Source organism: Solanum dulcamara, chromosome 1 (assembly GCF_947179165.1).
Source record: "Solanum dulcamara chromosome 1, daSolDulc1.2, whole genome shotgun sequence".
Classification (NCBI taxonomy): Eukaryota; Viridiplantae; Streptophyta; class Magnoliopsida; order Solanales; family Solanaceae; genus Solanum; species Solanum dulcamara.
In genome coordinates this window covers 43,683,511-43,698,615 of record NC_077237.1, presented here as the reverse complement: position 1 = coordinate 43,698,615, position 15,105 = coordinate 43,683,511, and the positions used below count along the sequence as shown (strand labels likewise).

The 15,105-nt window shown below is 34.8% G+C and overlaps 1 protein-coding gene across 2 annotated transcripts in view; it reads left to right on the top strand.

Moving 5' to 3' along the window:
- Nucleotides 1-970: 970 nt before the first annotated feature.
- Nucleotides 971-15,105, top strand: part of LOC129873187 (uncharacterized) — a 41,271-nt gene continuing 27,136 nt past the window's right edge. Inside the window, exons 1-4 of one of the 2 annotated variants that reach the window (XM_055949282.1) lie at nucleotides 971-1,479; nucleotides 10,126-10,301; nucleotides 11,399-11,552; nucleotides 11,724-11,776. In XM_055949282.1, the coding sequence (XP_055805257.1) occupies nucleotides 1,143-1,479; nucleotides 10,126-10,301; nucleotides 11,399-11,552; nucleotides 11,724-11,776 (720 nt within the window). In that variant the 5' untranslated portion in view covers nucleotides 971-1,142. The remainder of the gene's footprint in view (nucleotides 1,480-10,125; nucleotides 10,302-11,398; nucleotides 11,553-11,723; nucleotides 11,777-15,105) is intronic. The other variant, XM_055948582.1, reaches the window with a different exon arrangement.

Genomic DNA, 15,105 nt, shown 5'->3' with positions numbered 1-15,105 from the left:
TGAATATGATGGTAAGTTTCACTAACGCAAAAGACCAAAATCTTAAAACAAAATCGACACATTAAAAAACTCAAACTTTTAAAACAACAACGATATGCAAAATATGGTGGTAATATTTGATGATTTTTTTTGATGATTGTATTTATACAATTTTTATAATTTAATAAAAAATATATTATTTGGATGTATTTCTTGAAAACTAAAATGATCATTAGGTATTTGTTAATTCAATATAACCTAATGTGTTGAAGCAAATAAAATCCCAATTTAATTTAAGCATAAACTACATAATTACACAAATATCATACCATATTTACTAATTTCTCGTATAGTTTCAAATAATTACATATTAGTTTATTAATTAATAGTTTGATATTCGATTTCAATTGAGATACACCTAAATACATATATTTTTGCTATTAAATACATTCTGAAATATATATATATATATATATATATATATATATATATATATAGGAAGAAAGGCGAGCAAGAAAGAGAGAGAGATGAACGAGATATGAGAGATACGAGTAGAATAGGAGGAAGGCGAGCAAGAAAGTTTATATATCCAGATACATACGAATCACAATAAATACATATATCTGTGATACTAGATATATTCTAAATATATTCTGAAATATAGATACATAGGAAGGGAAACGAGTGAGAGGAGAGAAAGGAGAGGCGAGTGAGAGATTCAGAGACATGCAAATCCATACAGTGTATGTAGAACAAATCATACCTAATTTTGAATCCATGTATCTGAGATGAGGACCAAAATCTGGCACAAATAATAATTTTGAAAACTCCCGAAAAGGTACGTAATTAGGCCTAAACTAGTAGAATTTATGTTTGCCCATAATTTAATTTAATAAAATGTATACTAGTTATTTGTAGTTTCTGAAACTTGAATGGTGTTCAACATTTTCCTAGATTTCAGGGGTTGAAAATTAAATAATTTACCTTCCACGCACACCACACTCAAATTAGAGCCACAAAGAACTTGGAACCCAGAACCAAACGAAGGCACAGATAGTTCACTTCCGTTCTCTACAGAGTTGCTTGCTTCCTCTTCTATTTTCAGTTTTCAACTGCCTCTACTTCCCCATGAATTATCCCCCAAAATAGTATTGAAGTCCAAAATGCCATTTGCTGCAGCATTAGCAGCACCGTTGGCACCCCTAATCTCTTCACATAAAAAAGTGTGGGCTTCTTCCGGCACAATCAGGAAAAATAGCAATGCCCAAAGGCAAAAATTTGAAAAGAATGCTCTTGGGAAGGTAACAGAGGTTGTTAAAAAGGACGTGGAGTTCATAAAGAAGGGAATTGGCAAGGGGCTGCAATGGGCTGACAAAACCTTTCGCATTCCCAAACTCACTAAGTCCCTTGATGATTTCATTTGGCTTCTTCATGTTGAGGACCGGCAGGCCTCTTCAGAGGTTTCTGATGCTCCCTCCTGGCCTCAACCTCATTACCCAGGTTCCTCTTTTTTTTCTTTCTTTTTGTTGGATTACTTGAAATTTGGTTTCAACTGAAATTATAACGTTTTTTTTATGTGTTAATCTGTGCTATGTAATGCTGAATTTGTGTTTGATGTTATACGTGTGGTTGTTTGCAGAATTGCAGTAACATGGTCCTTTATTTTTCTTTCATTTTTTCCTATTTTTTGAATTCTTGGGTATGGGTGGGGATTTCATGTGTTTAACCGGAAAACAGTACAGTTGAATTTGTCCTGAGGTCAAGGATACACGGATTGATTTAACTCGTTAGTTCGTTTTTAAGCAGATAAATATGTTATTGGATAAGCTTATTATGAACAAAAATGTATTGAAATAAATAAAGGAAGCAGTAATGCTCAGATATTTGTTGATTCAGCTTGGTTCCGGAGATAGCTTAGTACATCGGATTCCGGAATCTGAAGTGTAAAATGCTCGTGGTCTTTAGAGCTAAGACTTAGTGAAGAATGTAAAATAACAGAAAACTTGGAGCACAAGAATATCAATGTATCCCTTAGTATTGTCAAAAAATGAACCCTTTACAAGTGAATGAAAACTACTATTTATAGGCAATAAATATATTATGTCAGCCTATAGGAATGCTTCATTCGAGCCGTAAAGTACTATGTTCAATGGAAACGTTCCACCTGAGAATACTGTTATGCGTGCCAACTAATATTCTCTTGTGATTTGCAAGATCTCTTACTGATTTGGCTGACGTGTCTGTCCTTTTGTCCCTTACCACATCTTCAGGCCACGGGTCCCTTTCTTCTCCTTTTATGACTTTCGGCCACACACCCTTTTATCCAATAGTCACCTTGTTAGTTCGGTAATGAAGCGGAAGCAAGCAAACCGGAAATGCTATGATCTGGATACTTAAACAATGTATCCTTAGCGGAAGTTGTAGATCTGTCGAAAGGCTAGCTTCCACGCTGGAACCCAAATTCCAGTGATCGAAAAAAAATAAAACTGGTAGAGATGTACTCGGAACAAGCCTGCTACCCCAGATCTCAAACGTTAATCTGGAAAAATTAGCCGGAAAGCTGTAGATCTGGACGGAAAGCTAATTCTGGTGACTAAAAAAAATCAAACCTAATAGGGGTATGCTCGGAATGTTCCAACTACCCCAATGGAAAAACATTCCAAAAATAACTCCCAAAAGGAGTTTGTGTTGGGGACAACCACCAAGAGAGAGAAAACTCGACCTCTTTGTTAGAACGCTAGCGCTGCAAGAGAGATTACACACCTAAAAAAAGGCAACAATGGATCTGATACCATGAAGATTTCAAGAAGAAGAAAAAACTTCTTGTATTTTTTTGATGAATTTACATCCCATGAGAATAGGTACTTATACAATAAGTCCTATGACTAAATAAGGTAAGCAAATATTACATAATCAATTGCAATCAATACTATATCAATACATAATCAATTACAATCAATACTATATCAATCTCTATCAATTTACTCCTATAATTATGTTGAAATCAATAATTTCATACTTGATCAGGGATGCGTGGATGCACGATAGAAGTTACAGATTCAACCGAACCCAACGACTTTTGTCCAAATTACTAAATGCAAACTCAATAACTAAAAAATCAATCAACAACTCCTTATAATGCAAATATTTTGTGCTTCCATACTACGCTGAAACCTCAAGGCAAGTAAATGAGAATTCCTTCCGTGGGATCTTTGTCACATTATAGACTAGGTCACTAATATCTTGTGTAGTCTGATGATGCATGTATATAGCACTCTTTCCCTTTTTGACTTTGTGACTACTGACTTCTTCATACACTGTCAATGTATCCATCACTAATTTCATTGAATGCTCATTTGCAAAGGTGCATATGAATATGGTTGTGTCATCAACATATGCCAAATGATTAATACATGAACTCTACTTTGGCATATCATACTACTTGAAACTGTCCTTTGCATGTAACAAACTTAAAGCTTTGGATAGACACTCAATGACTAGAGTAAACAATCTGGGTGATAGTGGATCTCCTTGTTTTACCCCCTTTGTTGATTTGAAAAAACCTTGTGGTTGTTCATTCACCAATATTGAATACCAGTTGTTTGAGATAATTTTGAATACCATATCAATAAGTACCTCTCCATATCTCATCTTCCTTAAAACTTAGGCCTTATTTGTTTGCACTTAATGAATGTCTTAATCTTAATCATTCAGGTCTCAGTCATTAAGTCTGTTTGTTTTCAAGGTCTGAATTTTAATCATTAAGTGAGTTTTTTATTTGGTAATCACTTAATTGGTCTGAATGATTAACAAAGTCTTAATATCATTAAGATATCTATTTAAGAATTTCTACAAAGATGACAGTTCGTTGCTATATCATCTACTTTGACCGACCAACCACAATTACCACCACCGTCAATCACCACCACCTACCATCCACAACCGCCATCCACAGCCTAACCACAACCATCACTACCGCCAATCATTAAAATCAATCGTTATTACCATTAGCCATTATTTGTAATCATCACCATCAACCATTACTACATCTACTAATACTACCGATAATTGCCACCAGTAGTCAACATTATATAGCTATCATCATTCACCACCACCATTAGCTATCAATATCATCCCACTACTAATTATCTATCGCCACCACCAATTACCACGGTTAATCACTACTGCCAACCACTATACCATAAGATACTACCCACAACCACCATCATCTATCAACATCATCCAAAATCCGCACCCACAATCACCATCGTAAGTCATCACCATTGCCAATTGCCATATAAAAATTTAAAATCTTTTATTTATATAATATTTGACCAATTTAGTATTTTATTTAAATTTTATATTTATAATTTTTTAAACAAAGAAAAATCTTATACATTTAGATGTTGAGAACACAAACAGTCTTTATTATTCAATATTTAGATTGTAATCAACATCTTAATATTCAGATGCAGACATCTAAATCTTAATGCACTTCTTAGTATTCAGATGTGCATTCACATTAAGATGTCTTAATCTTAATGAAAACAAATGAGGCCTTATAGTCCTAAAGAACCAAGAAATCTTGTTATAAGCATTTGTCATGTCAAGTTTGATGACAACACTGGCAGTCTTGTCTCTCATTCTATTTCATGTACTATTTCCTCACTGTTGTGAAAGGCACGCTTTAAGTGCGCTTAAGCCCTGAAGCGAGGCTCAAAAGGTGTTTAGCACTTCGCCTCGCTTTATGTGCGTTTCACTGTGGTCATCAAGGTTCTAAGGCAAACTTTTCCTTGCCAATAAGCCTCTTTTGAAGAAGTTACACTAAACAATTGATATTTCACTTTATCATACCTTTTTTTCAATTTCTTTGGTCATATATTTGTCATTCACGTTTATAATTATTGGTCTTTCGGAAACAGCCTCTCTACATCCATGAGGTAGTGGTAAGGTCTGCGTACATCCTACCCTCCCCAGACCCCACTTGTGGGATTTCACTTGGTATGTTGTTGTTGTTGTTGGTCTTGGACTAAACATATATATATATATATATATATATATATTTGTATCCTTTTCTCCCTTTGCGCCTTTTTCATTAAAGCCCACACTTTATTTGCGCTCTGCGCTTAAAGCCCCAATGGACCTTAGAGCTTTTCTGCGCTTTTCACCTTTGATAACACTGTAATTTACTGCACCAATAGTATGTTACTATACTCTTGCCTTTGACAAATCCTGATTGTTGTGGTGAGATGATATCGAGTAATAAATGCAACATCATTTCATGAATAGTTCTGGAAAACACTTTGCTAATCATATTACTTAAGTATGAAAATGTGTTAATCTCTTTCTTCTGTGTTATAGAGCTTGGTTGGTACAAGTGATTTACCTAGGCAATTCAATGCTCTCACCATTTTGACCATATCCTTGGAAATTATATCCCAACAAGCTTGAAAGAATTTTCATGTGAAACCATCTGGTCCCAGTACTGTCAGCATTTAATCCAAAGACAACCCTCTTCACCTCCTCCTCATCTGACAATTCATTCATCTTTTCATTTTCTTCTTAGGTGATCAATTTAGGAATATGTTTCAACATATCAAAGTCTGTAGGTAGGCGATCCTCACTAAACTGATCAGTGATGATTCTGATGGCTTCTTGTGCTATCTCTTCCTCTGTGTAGTTGTATCCTGCAGAAGAGATGTGTTAGCCTCTCCCATTCCTGTGATTGATTCACTCTCTTGATTTCCATCTGGTGGTTCTTTTTGAGCTTCTATCTCTCCATGTAGCTCCTCTTCTTGAACCTTTTCCTTCTTTACTTGATCTGAGACACTTATGTTGTTGACTGGATCAGTAGTCATCACCAGTCCTTGCATATCATGACCTTGAAGCTTACAATGAGTACAATATTTTGGTAGGTAATCGTATTGAATTTCTTTCCATTTCGATTTTACTTCTCCTGATTCTTCCTCAATACAATTTATGTGTATTCTCTTTGGCAACTCCTTCAGGAGGTCAACCTCCACTTTTACCCTAGCATATCTAGGTCTCGTTTGATTGTCTGTGGCCTTGTCAATCGCTAAAGGTTTTCCAACTGCATTAGCCATGGAAAACATCGATTCCTTATCGAACATGTTTGTTGGTAGTCCTGGAAAGGATATCTATGCTATGGCAATAGTTGTTTATTGCTCCGGAATAAACTATGAATTACTTAAAGGAAAATATCTGTTTCTAACTCGTAGTTCCCATGCTCGTGACATTAACATTGCATAATCTTCAAGCAGTGATAATCTGATTAGAGTATTCTTTCCTCCAAGAATCCGATATTACAATTCCCCTTAATCTCTAATTGTATTGGCATCGCCTTCCTGAGTTCATACAACTTTTGACCACCATATGAGAACTTTGCGTCGATCACAAATTGCATGAACTCTCATGGGATCATGCATCAAATATCTTGTCCTTGCACATCTCAACTACCTATAGTTCAACCTTCTACAACTCCAGAACTGTACAACTCTTGACTTATCATTACTGTCATGGTCCAGTATCAAGTCCAGACGATTCACATTTTGTATCAGATCTATCAACTATAAACTTGTCTCCTATTAGTCCACTGACAACACTTCAGAAAGGTATTCTATCCACTCATAATCTCAATCCTCTTTATACTTGTTTGAGTTATTATCGTCCATTATCATCGCATTATGCCTTTGTGCCCCAGTGTGGAGGTGTGAGAGGTTGCCTATGGATGGTTTTAGGAGAAGTAGAGGTAGACCGAAGTAGTATTGGGGATAGGTGATTAGACGAGATATGACACAACTTTAGCTTACCAAGGACATTCCTTAGATATGAGGCTATGGAGGACACAAATTAAGGTAGAGGGCTAGTAAATAGCCCTTCCATACTATTAGTCGTAGTAATTTCTGCGTCTTCGATTTCTGTTACTATCTGTTGATTCTTCTACTTCGATTGTAGTATTTTTTTGTTGTAGTTTGTTCTTTTTTTTTCCAGAATGTTTTGTCATGCTATCTTTAGTATTTTGCCGTGCCGCCTTCACTTCCATATTTCTTTTCCCGAACTGCTTTTCTATGCTTCTCCTTGAGCTGAGGGTCCATCGGAAGCAACTTCTCTATCTTCCAAAGTAGGGGTAAAGTCGGTGCACATACTACATTTCCCAAATCCCACTTGTGGGACTGCACTGATGTTGTTGTTGGTAGGGCGGGGCTGGTCAATATTGCTACCTTCAAGGATAAAGTTGAATAAGAAGACGCTTCAACCGTCTTTTATATTTTGTGAGTGGATTGCAGAGTATTGGTCTAAGATTTCGGGGGATGATGGAGTGTAATGGTTATATGCTAAACTTAAAGGACCTTTTCTTCTTTTGAGCCCCATATAACATAGAGAAAGTTTTAACTTCTAATCAACAACATTCACTTAATGCTGGTTTTCATTTATAAAATTACCATACTTATCAAAAAACATAATAATATATAACATAGAGAAAGTTCGAAGAGGGAATTACAAAATTCTTTCCAGTATGTTAGTTTGGTTCATATCATTTCAAAGAAGTGGGAGGACCTCAGATCAAGTCTACTCTGTCGACCACTTATGTTCCTCTAGAAATTTTAGTATGTGGTAAGTGGTACATGGTGAATTGTTCTTTTGTTTTTGTAATCCACATATCATCATGGTACTCCCAACAAAGATGATCACCCTTGAAGCAAAGGAAAAAAAGTTGAGATTGTTGAGAGTTTAACGAAGTTCGAAACAAAAGGAAATTTTTTCTCTATGGCCCGGGTGGGGGGACTAACCAACTGTTAATTGATCATTTATACTGATGTACAAGAGTAAGAACATATATTAGTCAGTATTGTGTGTATATATGCTACACCAAGCTAGTTCATCATAGGGTTTCTATTTCAAGAAGGCTTAAGTTCTTCCTTTATTAAGGTAAGGTCCAAGTGTAAGATTACTACTTTTTGATTCTTGCTTGATTAATTTTTATGCCTGCAAACCTGACCTCGAAAATTAAAATATTTTGAGCACGAGTTTTTATGGTCCATTGGCCAATTTAAGTTAGCATGGGAAAGGATCCCTTCCAGTAAATTTTGGTCCATTGGCCAATTTAAGTTAGCATAGGGAAAGGATCCCTGTAGTAAAGTTTGCTCCATTACTCTTCACTGGAGTTATGAATGTGTGCCACATTTTAAAAATAACTTTTAAACATTTTAAATTAGTGCATCTTAACACAGTAGACAAATTATATAATAATTTTTTTGTTAATACATTAACTAATAAGTGTCAAAAACACATATGAACTATACCCCTTTTAAGTTTCATACCTAAACTATTACTTATTAGTTTGAGAAATACACCTCTCTCTTTTATTACACTCTCATCATGGTGTGTGTACTACACTCTTTTTTATTTTTAAAAAAATTGCCACATCATACTCCATATGGACAAAACATTCCACCTTGACAAAAATTAAATAAATTATTAGTATTAGTTAAAGTTAAATATTAAAGTATTACTATTCCAAAAAAAATATTATAAAAAAATAAAATATAAAATATTTTTGTTACCGCACTGCACCACTTCCTCTCACCGTACCTCCCCCCCCCCACACAAGGTTTTTAGTTTATTTTTAATTTTTTTTGTAAAAATTTTAAAAGAACTTACTTCATCTCCCCTTCGCCCCCCTTCATATAATAATTTAGATATTGTTTTAATTTTTTAAAAGAAATAATTCTATCCCACCCACCTAATCCTTCGCTTTTAATTTTTTCTCGTTTTGTGTTATAAAATTTTATTTTTGTTATATTCGGTATGCAAGTAGAAAAAGATATTTTCCTAAAAATATATGTACATATCTAACACAAAACGAGAAAAATGAAAAAAAAATAAAAAAATAAATTAGGAGCAGAGGGTTAGATGGGGTGGGTAGATTATTTTTTTTTAAATAAAAATAATATCAATTTTTAAGGAAGAAGTGGGGTAGGAGGTGAAGTCAGAAAAAAAAAAGGGCAGCCCGGTGCACTAAGGCTCCCGTTATGCGCAGGGTCCGGGGAAGGACCTGACCACAAGGGTCTATTGTACGTAGCCTTACCTTGCATTTCTGCCAGAGGATGTTTCCAAGGCTTGAATCCGTGACCTCCTGGTCACATGGCAGCAACTTTACCAGTTACTCCAAGGCTCCCCTTCTAGGAGGTGAAGTCGGAGTTTTTCAAAAATATTTTTTAAAAGAAATTTAAAAAAATATAAGGTCGGGGGATTGTCGGGGGGTGGGCGTGGGGGAAAGGGTGGTGGGGTAGGGGGGAGGTGGTAGAGTTGGGTGAGAAAAATATTTTAATTTTTTTTTAAAAATAATTATTATTTTTTTTAAAATATATATTTTTTGGATAGTAAATAATTTGATGTTTAACTTTTAACTAATATTAAAAGTTTGTTTTATTTTGTCAAGGTGGAGTATTTAATCATGTGCAATGCCATGTGACAAGTTTTTTTCAAATTAAAGAGAGTGTATTACACACACCACTGAGGTATGTTTTAAACTAATAAGTAATAGTTTAGGTATGAAACTCAAAAAAAGGTGCTAGTTTAGGTGTGTTTTTGACACTTATCTATAAATAATAAACAAGTACAGAGATAATAAATGAATGAAAAGAAAAAATGAACTATTTTTTTCTGTTTTTCTTGGGTACAATTTATATTCTATTGCTATTACGCAAGAAAAGAAGACAAAATGTCTAAATGAACATTTAAAAAAGTTGAGTTTATAATGTTAGATCCAATCCTTCAAAAGTAATTCTCTAACACATGTCCACACATCCATAACTCCATCTAAGAGACTGGAGCAAAATCCACTGGAGGGGATCCTTTTCCTATTGAAGGCTGGTGGGGAGACCAGGTCAAAATTTGTCTTTATCCTTAAAAAGTTTGTCAATGCAGGCTCGCAGAAGCTATTTTTTTCTCTACGATAAGATCTAGGAAATGTTCCCTTCTTTTCTGTATGGCTCTGTGTGTGGTGTGCCAGAATTATGCTTATTACTCATGTCCATCTTCAGATTGTTAAGAATGTAAAAATAAACTTCATGCATCCTTGTCCTACAATATTTGACTTTGAGGCTTGATATCTTTCGACAGAACTATCTGGCATAGACTTGTTTATGGCTGATGTTGAAGCATTGGAGACATATCTTAATTATTTCTACTGCATATCAAAGCGATGGGCAAAGCCACTTCCTGAAACATATGATCCGGAACAAGTGTCGGAATATTTCAATTTAAGGCCCCATGTAGTGGCTCTTCGTCTGCTTGAGGTAATTGAGATAATTTATTGTGACACTTCACTGTGATTTTTTCTTCATCATTTCTGTTCAATTAGTCAAATTTTGGTCAACCACCTGTTAGGATTTCGCCGCACTAAGTCCAATTGAATTTTGGGCACAAGTTATCGTGCATCTAGTGTCCTATCTTTTAGAAAGGTATGTTTCAAATTCATGCAGAAACTCAATTTAGAAACCTTGTGGGAGCAATTTGGCATGAATTGGAAGTTATTGTTTTTGGTTCAGTCTTTGGGACCAGGGGCACCTGGAAGTTATCCTAGAGTTGTTTTCAAGTCTAGACCTCAAAATATACGTATATACCTCATATCATATAATTAGTTCATAGTCTATTTAAAAAAAATAAAAAATTATATTAATTAATTCATAGCCGTCAGTTCTTTTACTGCATGCACATCTGAGTATGTGGTTATCTTTACCATTATAAAGCTCTAGCCTCTTGGAGTAACTTCATTGGTCTCCCATAACTACCTTGGTCATACATTAACATTCAAATCCTGAAGTGTCTCCAGTTTCGTACTACTAGTTTGAGTAGTGATAGGGCTAAATTGGCCACTTCACTATGTTCCTCTTACTTAATACTGGCTGTTATTGACCCAATATTGTCTTAATTTTTACTAGCCATTTTTAACTTGAAGTTTAGTAATTTATATTTTTTTATCACGTCCCCAAAGGGACTAGCAATTTGCATTTGGCAATAACTAAATAAACAGTATATAGTGGAAGATATGTAACACACGTACTGTGTGCCTCAATTGTAGTTGACAACAAAAACTGTTATATGTTGAAGCAGGTCAAACCAGGAACACTTGTCTGGTGTATGGTTTATGGCTTCTTTATTGACTGTATATAATAGTTTGCTACTAATATCATGGTAAAAATGACGGAGAGGTAATAACGTGGACTCATGGCTTATGTCAAGTTTCGGGCATATCCTCCACTTGTATTCTTTTCTTATGGCTCATCACTCTGCGAAACATTTCTTATTAACTTATCTGATTCCTCTACATAAAGAGCTGCTAACAAGGTTAATCCATAGAATTGCAATCTTATGGGGCTTTATGTTCTGTAAGGTATTTGTTGCCTTCACTTCTGCTGCAATCCAAATTAGAATATCTGGACTTCTCCCCACTTCAAATCAAGATGTCGAGAAGGAAACGTCAAACTACATTCTTGGGAAGGTTTTAAAGGAAACGATGCTAAACCTTGGTCCTACTTTTATCAAGAGTAAGTATTAAGGTCTACCTTAATTTTAGGTTTGGTACTGTTCAGGGCTCTCAATGAACTATTGTTGTATTCTTTCTTTCTTGTTTGAAGTCATTCAATTACTTGTAGATTTAAATATATTTCATTCCTAATCAATAGATACCAGTTTAATATTATTTTCTTATTGTACAGTTGGTCAGTCTCTCTCAACAAGGCCCGATATAATTGGTTCTGAAATTACAAAGGTTGGTTGACGCACATGCCATCTATACTACTTTTTTCACCATATCTTTTCTATCAAGCTTCATATTTCCTATGCATTATTTTCTACGTGTAGTGTGTAGGAGTTGTTGGTTGGACTCTCTTTCACTCTTGGTAGTGTTGTTATATTTAATCTCCATCTGTATCATCCAACTGAATTGACGTCACAGATGATCCAATATTTATAAGTATTAAAAACTAAAAAAGGTACAATGATAAGCTATGAAGAAAGTTTAGGGCTCAAAAGAAATCATACATGTGGAGAAGAGAATAGCCTAGTGATAAGGACCTTTCACCTCAAACTATAAGGCTGGGGGTTTGACACCAAAGGAGCAAAAGTGTGAAATGGCCACTGTCCATCTCCTGACTAATAGGGTGGATTTAGCATATAAGAAAAAGAAACTATATATGAGGAAGGATAGTTTGATAATATACTGACTGAAGATCACTTATCAAAACAAAGTATAAATATCTGAAAGTTGGTTCCTAATAGCAGGCAGGTATGTAGATGAACTGAAGTTGTATATTTTGATTTTACTTCGTTAAAATTTCTTAGAACAGAATCTGTAGGATAATAGTTTATGCAGTTTTTTTTTCTTTGAGAATGGTAACATTGGTATTAAGAGCACTAGGACAGTGGTAAATCCATATATACGAGGACAGATCCAAAACCCAGCAAAAAACCTAACCAATTACAATTGCCCCATCTGATGTGAAAGGGGCTTGGGAATTCAAAAAAATTGAAGATGAGTTTTTCAACCCCACATGAACCCAAGAACAATTATGGAAAGCAAGAAAAGGTTAGGAAGATTGAGACAATTGTTGGGGTAAACACACACCTAAGTAATTAATTACCTAAACATATGTAAATGCAACCAATAATCTTAAATCTAGGATAGATAGAACAAAAGGGTTAATCTAGAATTGAAATGCAATCGATTAACTCAAAGAAACAATGAATAGACTATATAAGACAAATCCCCAGCTCTCAAAGGGAATAACTTAAACTCATAATCCAAAATAATCTCCCCTTCTAAAGAAAGACACAGTAGCCTATTTATACTAGGGTTCATTATCTAAGCAAAACTACTTAAATACCCTTTAACTTAGGGCCTCCCAATTTAAGACATGAGTCTTCTTTCTTCTTTTGGGCTTCCATTTGTCGTGAACTTTGTTCTCCACTCCTTATTAGCATATTGTGGATCTTGAAGCTTAGAAGAAGCCTCTAATTTCATGATGGCCATCTCATATCCCATCATTCCCTCCCTTTTTAAAAAAATCCGTCCTCGGATTTGGTCCTTGCAAAACAATGACAGAAATAAGTATAATATCACGAATTTGACCAAACAATACATAGCAAAGGCAAGGGAGTTCTACAAATTTCCATTCAAATTGTACACTTTTGTGATATAGCCAAGTATCATAAAATTCAAAGAAGAAAATCTTCATATTATAAGCAACATATAGTTGACTATTAGGAGCAAACTTCTTATTGAATTGATCAAAGCAACCAAAAATTTTAAGAAATGAAGCATAATGAAACATGTGAAGCACACTTGGAAGCATTAACAAATGAAAACATATTTGAGCTATCAAATTAGTCCATTCCCTAATTGACATTTCACCAATTTCATCACAATATATAATAATCCCTGAGATCAACACAAACTTTAATTCCCAAATCCCCAGCTCTCAAAGAGAGTAACTTAAACTCATAATCCAAAATAATCTCCTCTTCAAAATAAAGACATAGTATCCTATTTAAATTAGGGTTCATTATCTAAGCAAAAATGTTAAAATACCCTTTAACTTAGGGCCTCCCAGTTTAAGACCAAAGACATGGGTCTTCTTTCTTCTTTTGGTTTTCCAGTTATCTTGAACCTTGTTCTCCACTCTTTTAGTATCCACATAAGCATATTGTGGATCTTGAAGCTCGGAAAGAAGCCTCCGATCTCGTATCCCGTCAATCCTCCTTCTCTATTAAACATTATTTACACCAAAAGTGAAACAGAAGTAGACACTTCATCTTAATAATCTGCAAGTGACTGCTACTGTCTTCATAGACTCTAGAATTTCTTTCCCTCCAAATTGCCCACTATATACAAGCAGGAACCAATCTCCACCATTTCTTCTGTCCGACTATGCCTCCTTACTGTTCTAGCTCTTAAGGAAATCAACAGTGTTTGCAGGCATACACCATTTGATCTTCGTAGTTTTAAGAAAGAGTTGCTACAGATGGTCAGTAAGAGCAATTAAATGGAACAGATACTAGTTCAGTTAAAAACCTTCATCTCATGCATGAACCAAGTTACTTCAAAGTTCAAATCTCATATGCACATCTCTAATTTTGCCAAAATTGTTAATCTGATACAGCTGAAGAGGTGCTGTTCAAGTTAACATTAAGAAGATGTTAGCGATTAAACGTGTAAAGATGATTGCATGTTACGTGGAATTTTTCTTTTTTTGATTAAGAAGATGACTAGGCTATCGGTTATATTCTAATTAACTTACAAGCTGAGATATGGTCAATTTAGCATTGAAGTGATAATATTTCTGTTGTCTGAGGTCATTTTCTTTTAATGCATCAATGCTTGGTTGGCCATTATCTTTAAGAGGACTAAAGTAGAAACCTGAACTAAGGACCTACAATATCGCTAGCTAGTTCTCAACATAAATGCCTGGATTAGAAACAGGGGGGGAGCTACAGTATATCGAGGGTGGTCAGGCGAACACCATTCGTTCGGAAGGTGTAGTCCAGTGGTTTTGGGCGTTCAGGAAACGTCAATGCGCTCCTCTGTGGGGGTTTGAATCCGTGTAGCTGCAAGCGGAGTAGGCTTTTTTTAAAACTTTTTCAGAGCAACAACTAATCCATTTACATTTTCAGAGGAACAACTAATCCAACATCTTGTTCCTCCTCTTTTATTGCTTATTAAGAATTATTATATTAGAATCATGAGAGAGAAAAAGAAATAAATTGATAAAGATTAAAATAGATCTCTTAATACGAGAACAAATATTTATTTTCTAGATCTATTTTTATCACATGTAAGCAATTTCGTGCTATAAATCTATTATTTTTTAAATAATTCAAAAGTGCTATTACTTATTAAAATAATCCTTAATTAGAGACCCAAAACATGAAAATCTCTTAAAAAAAAAAGTTGCAGTAGCCAATTGAGAAGAGTAATTGTTTAATTGTAAGTTAATAAGCAATCCTAAAAACTCTTTGTTTTTCATGTCTCGTTTTTACTGTTGCATCGTCAGAGGCGGTGAAAATATGAAGAAAAGTGGTTTCATTTTAATCTGAATTCTC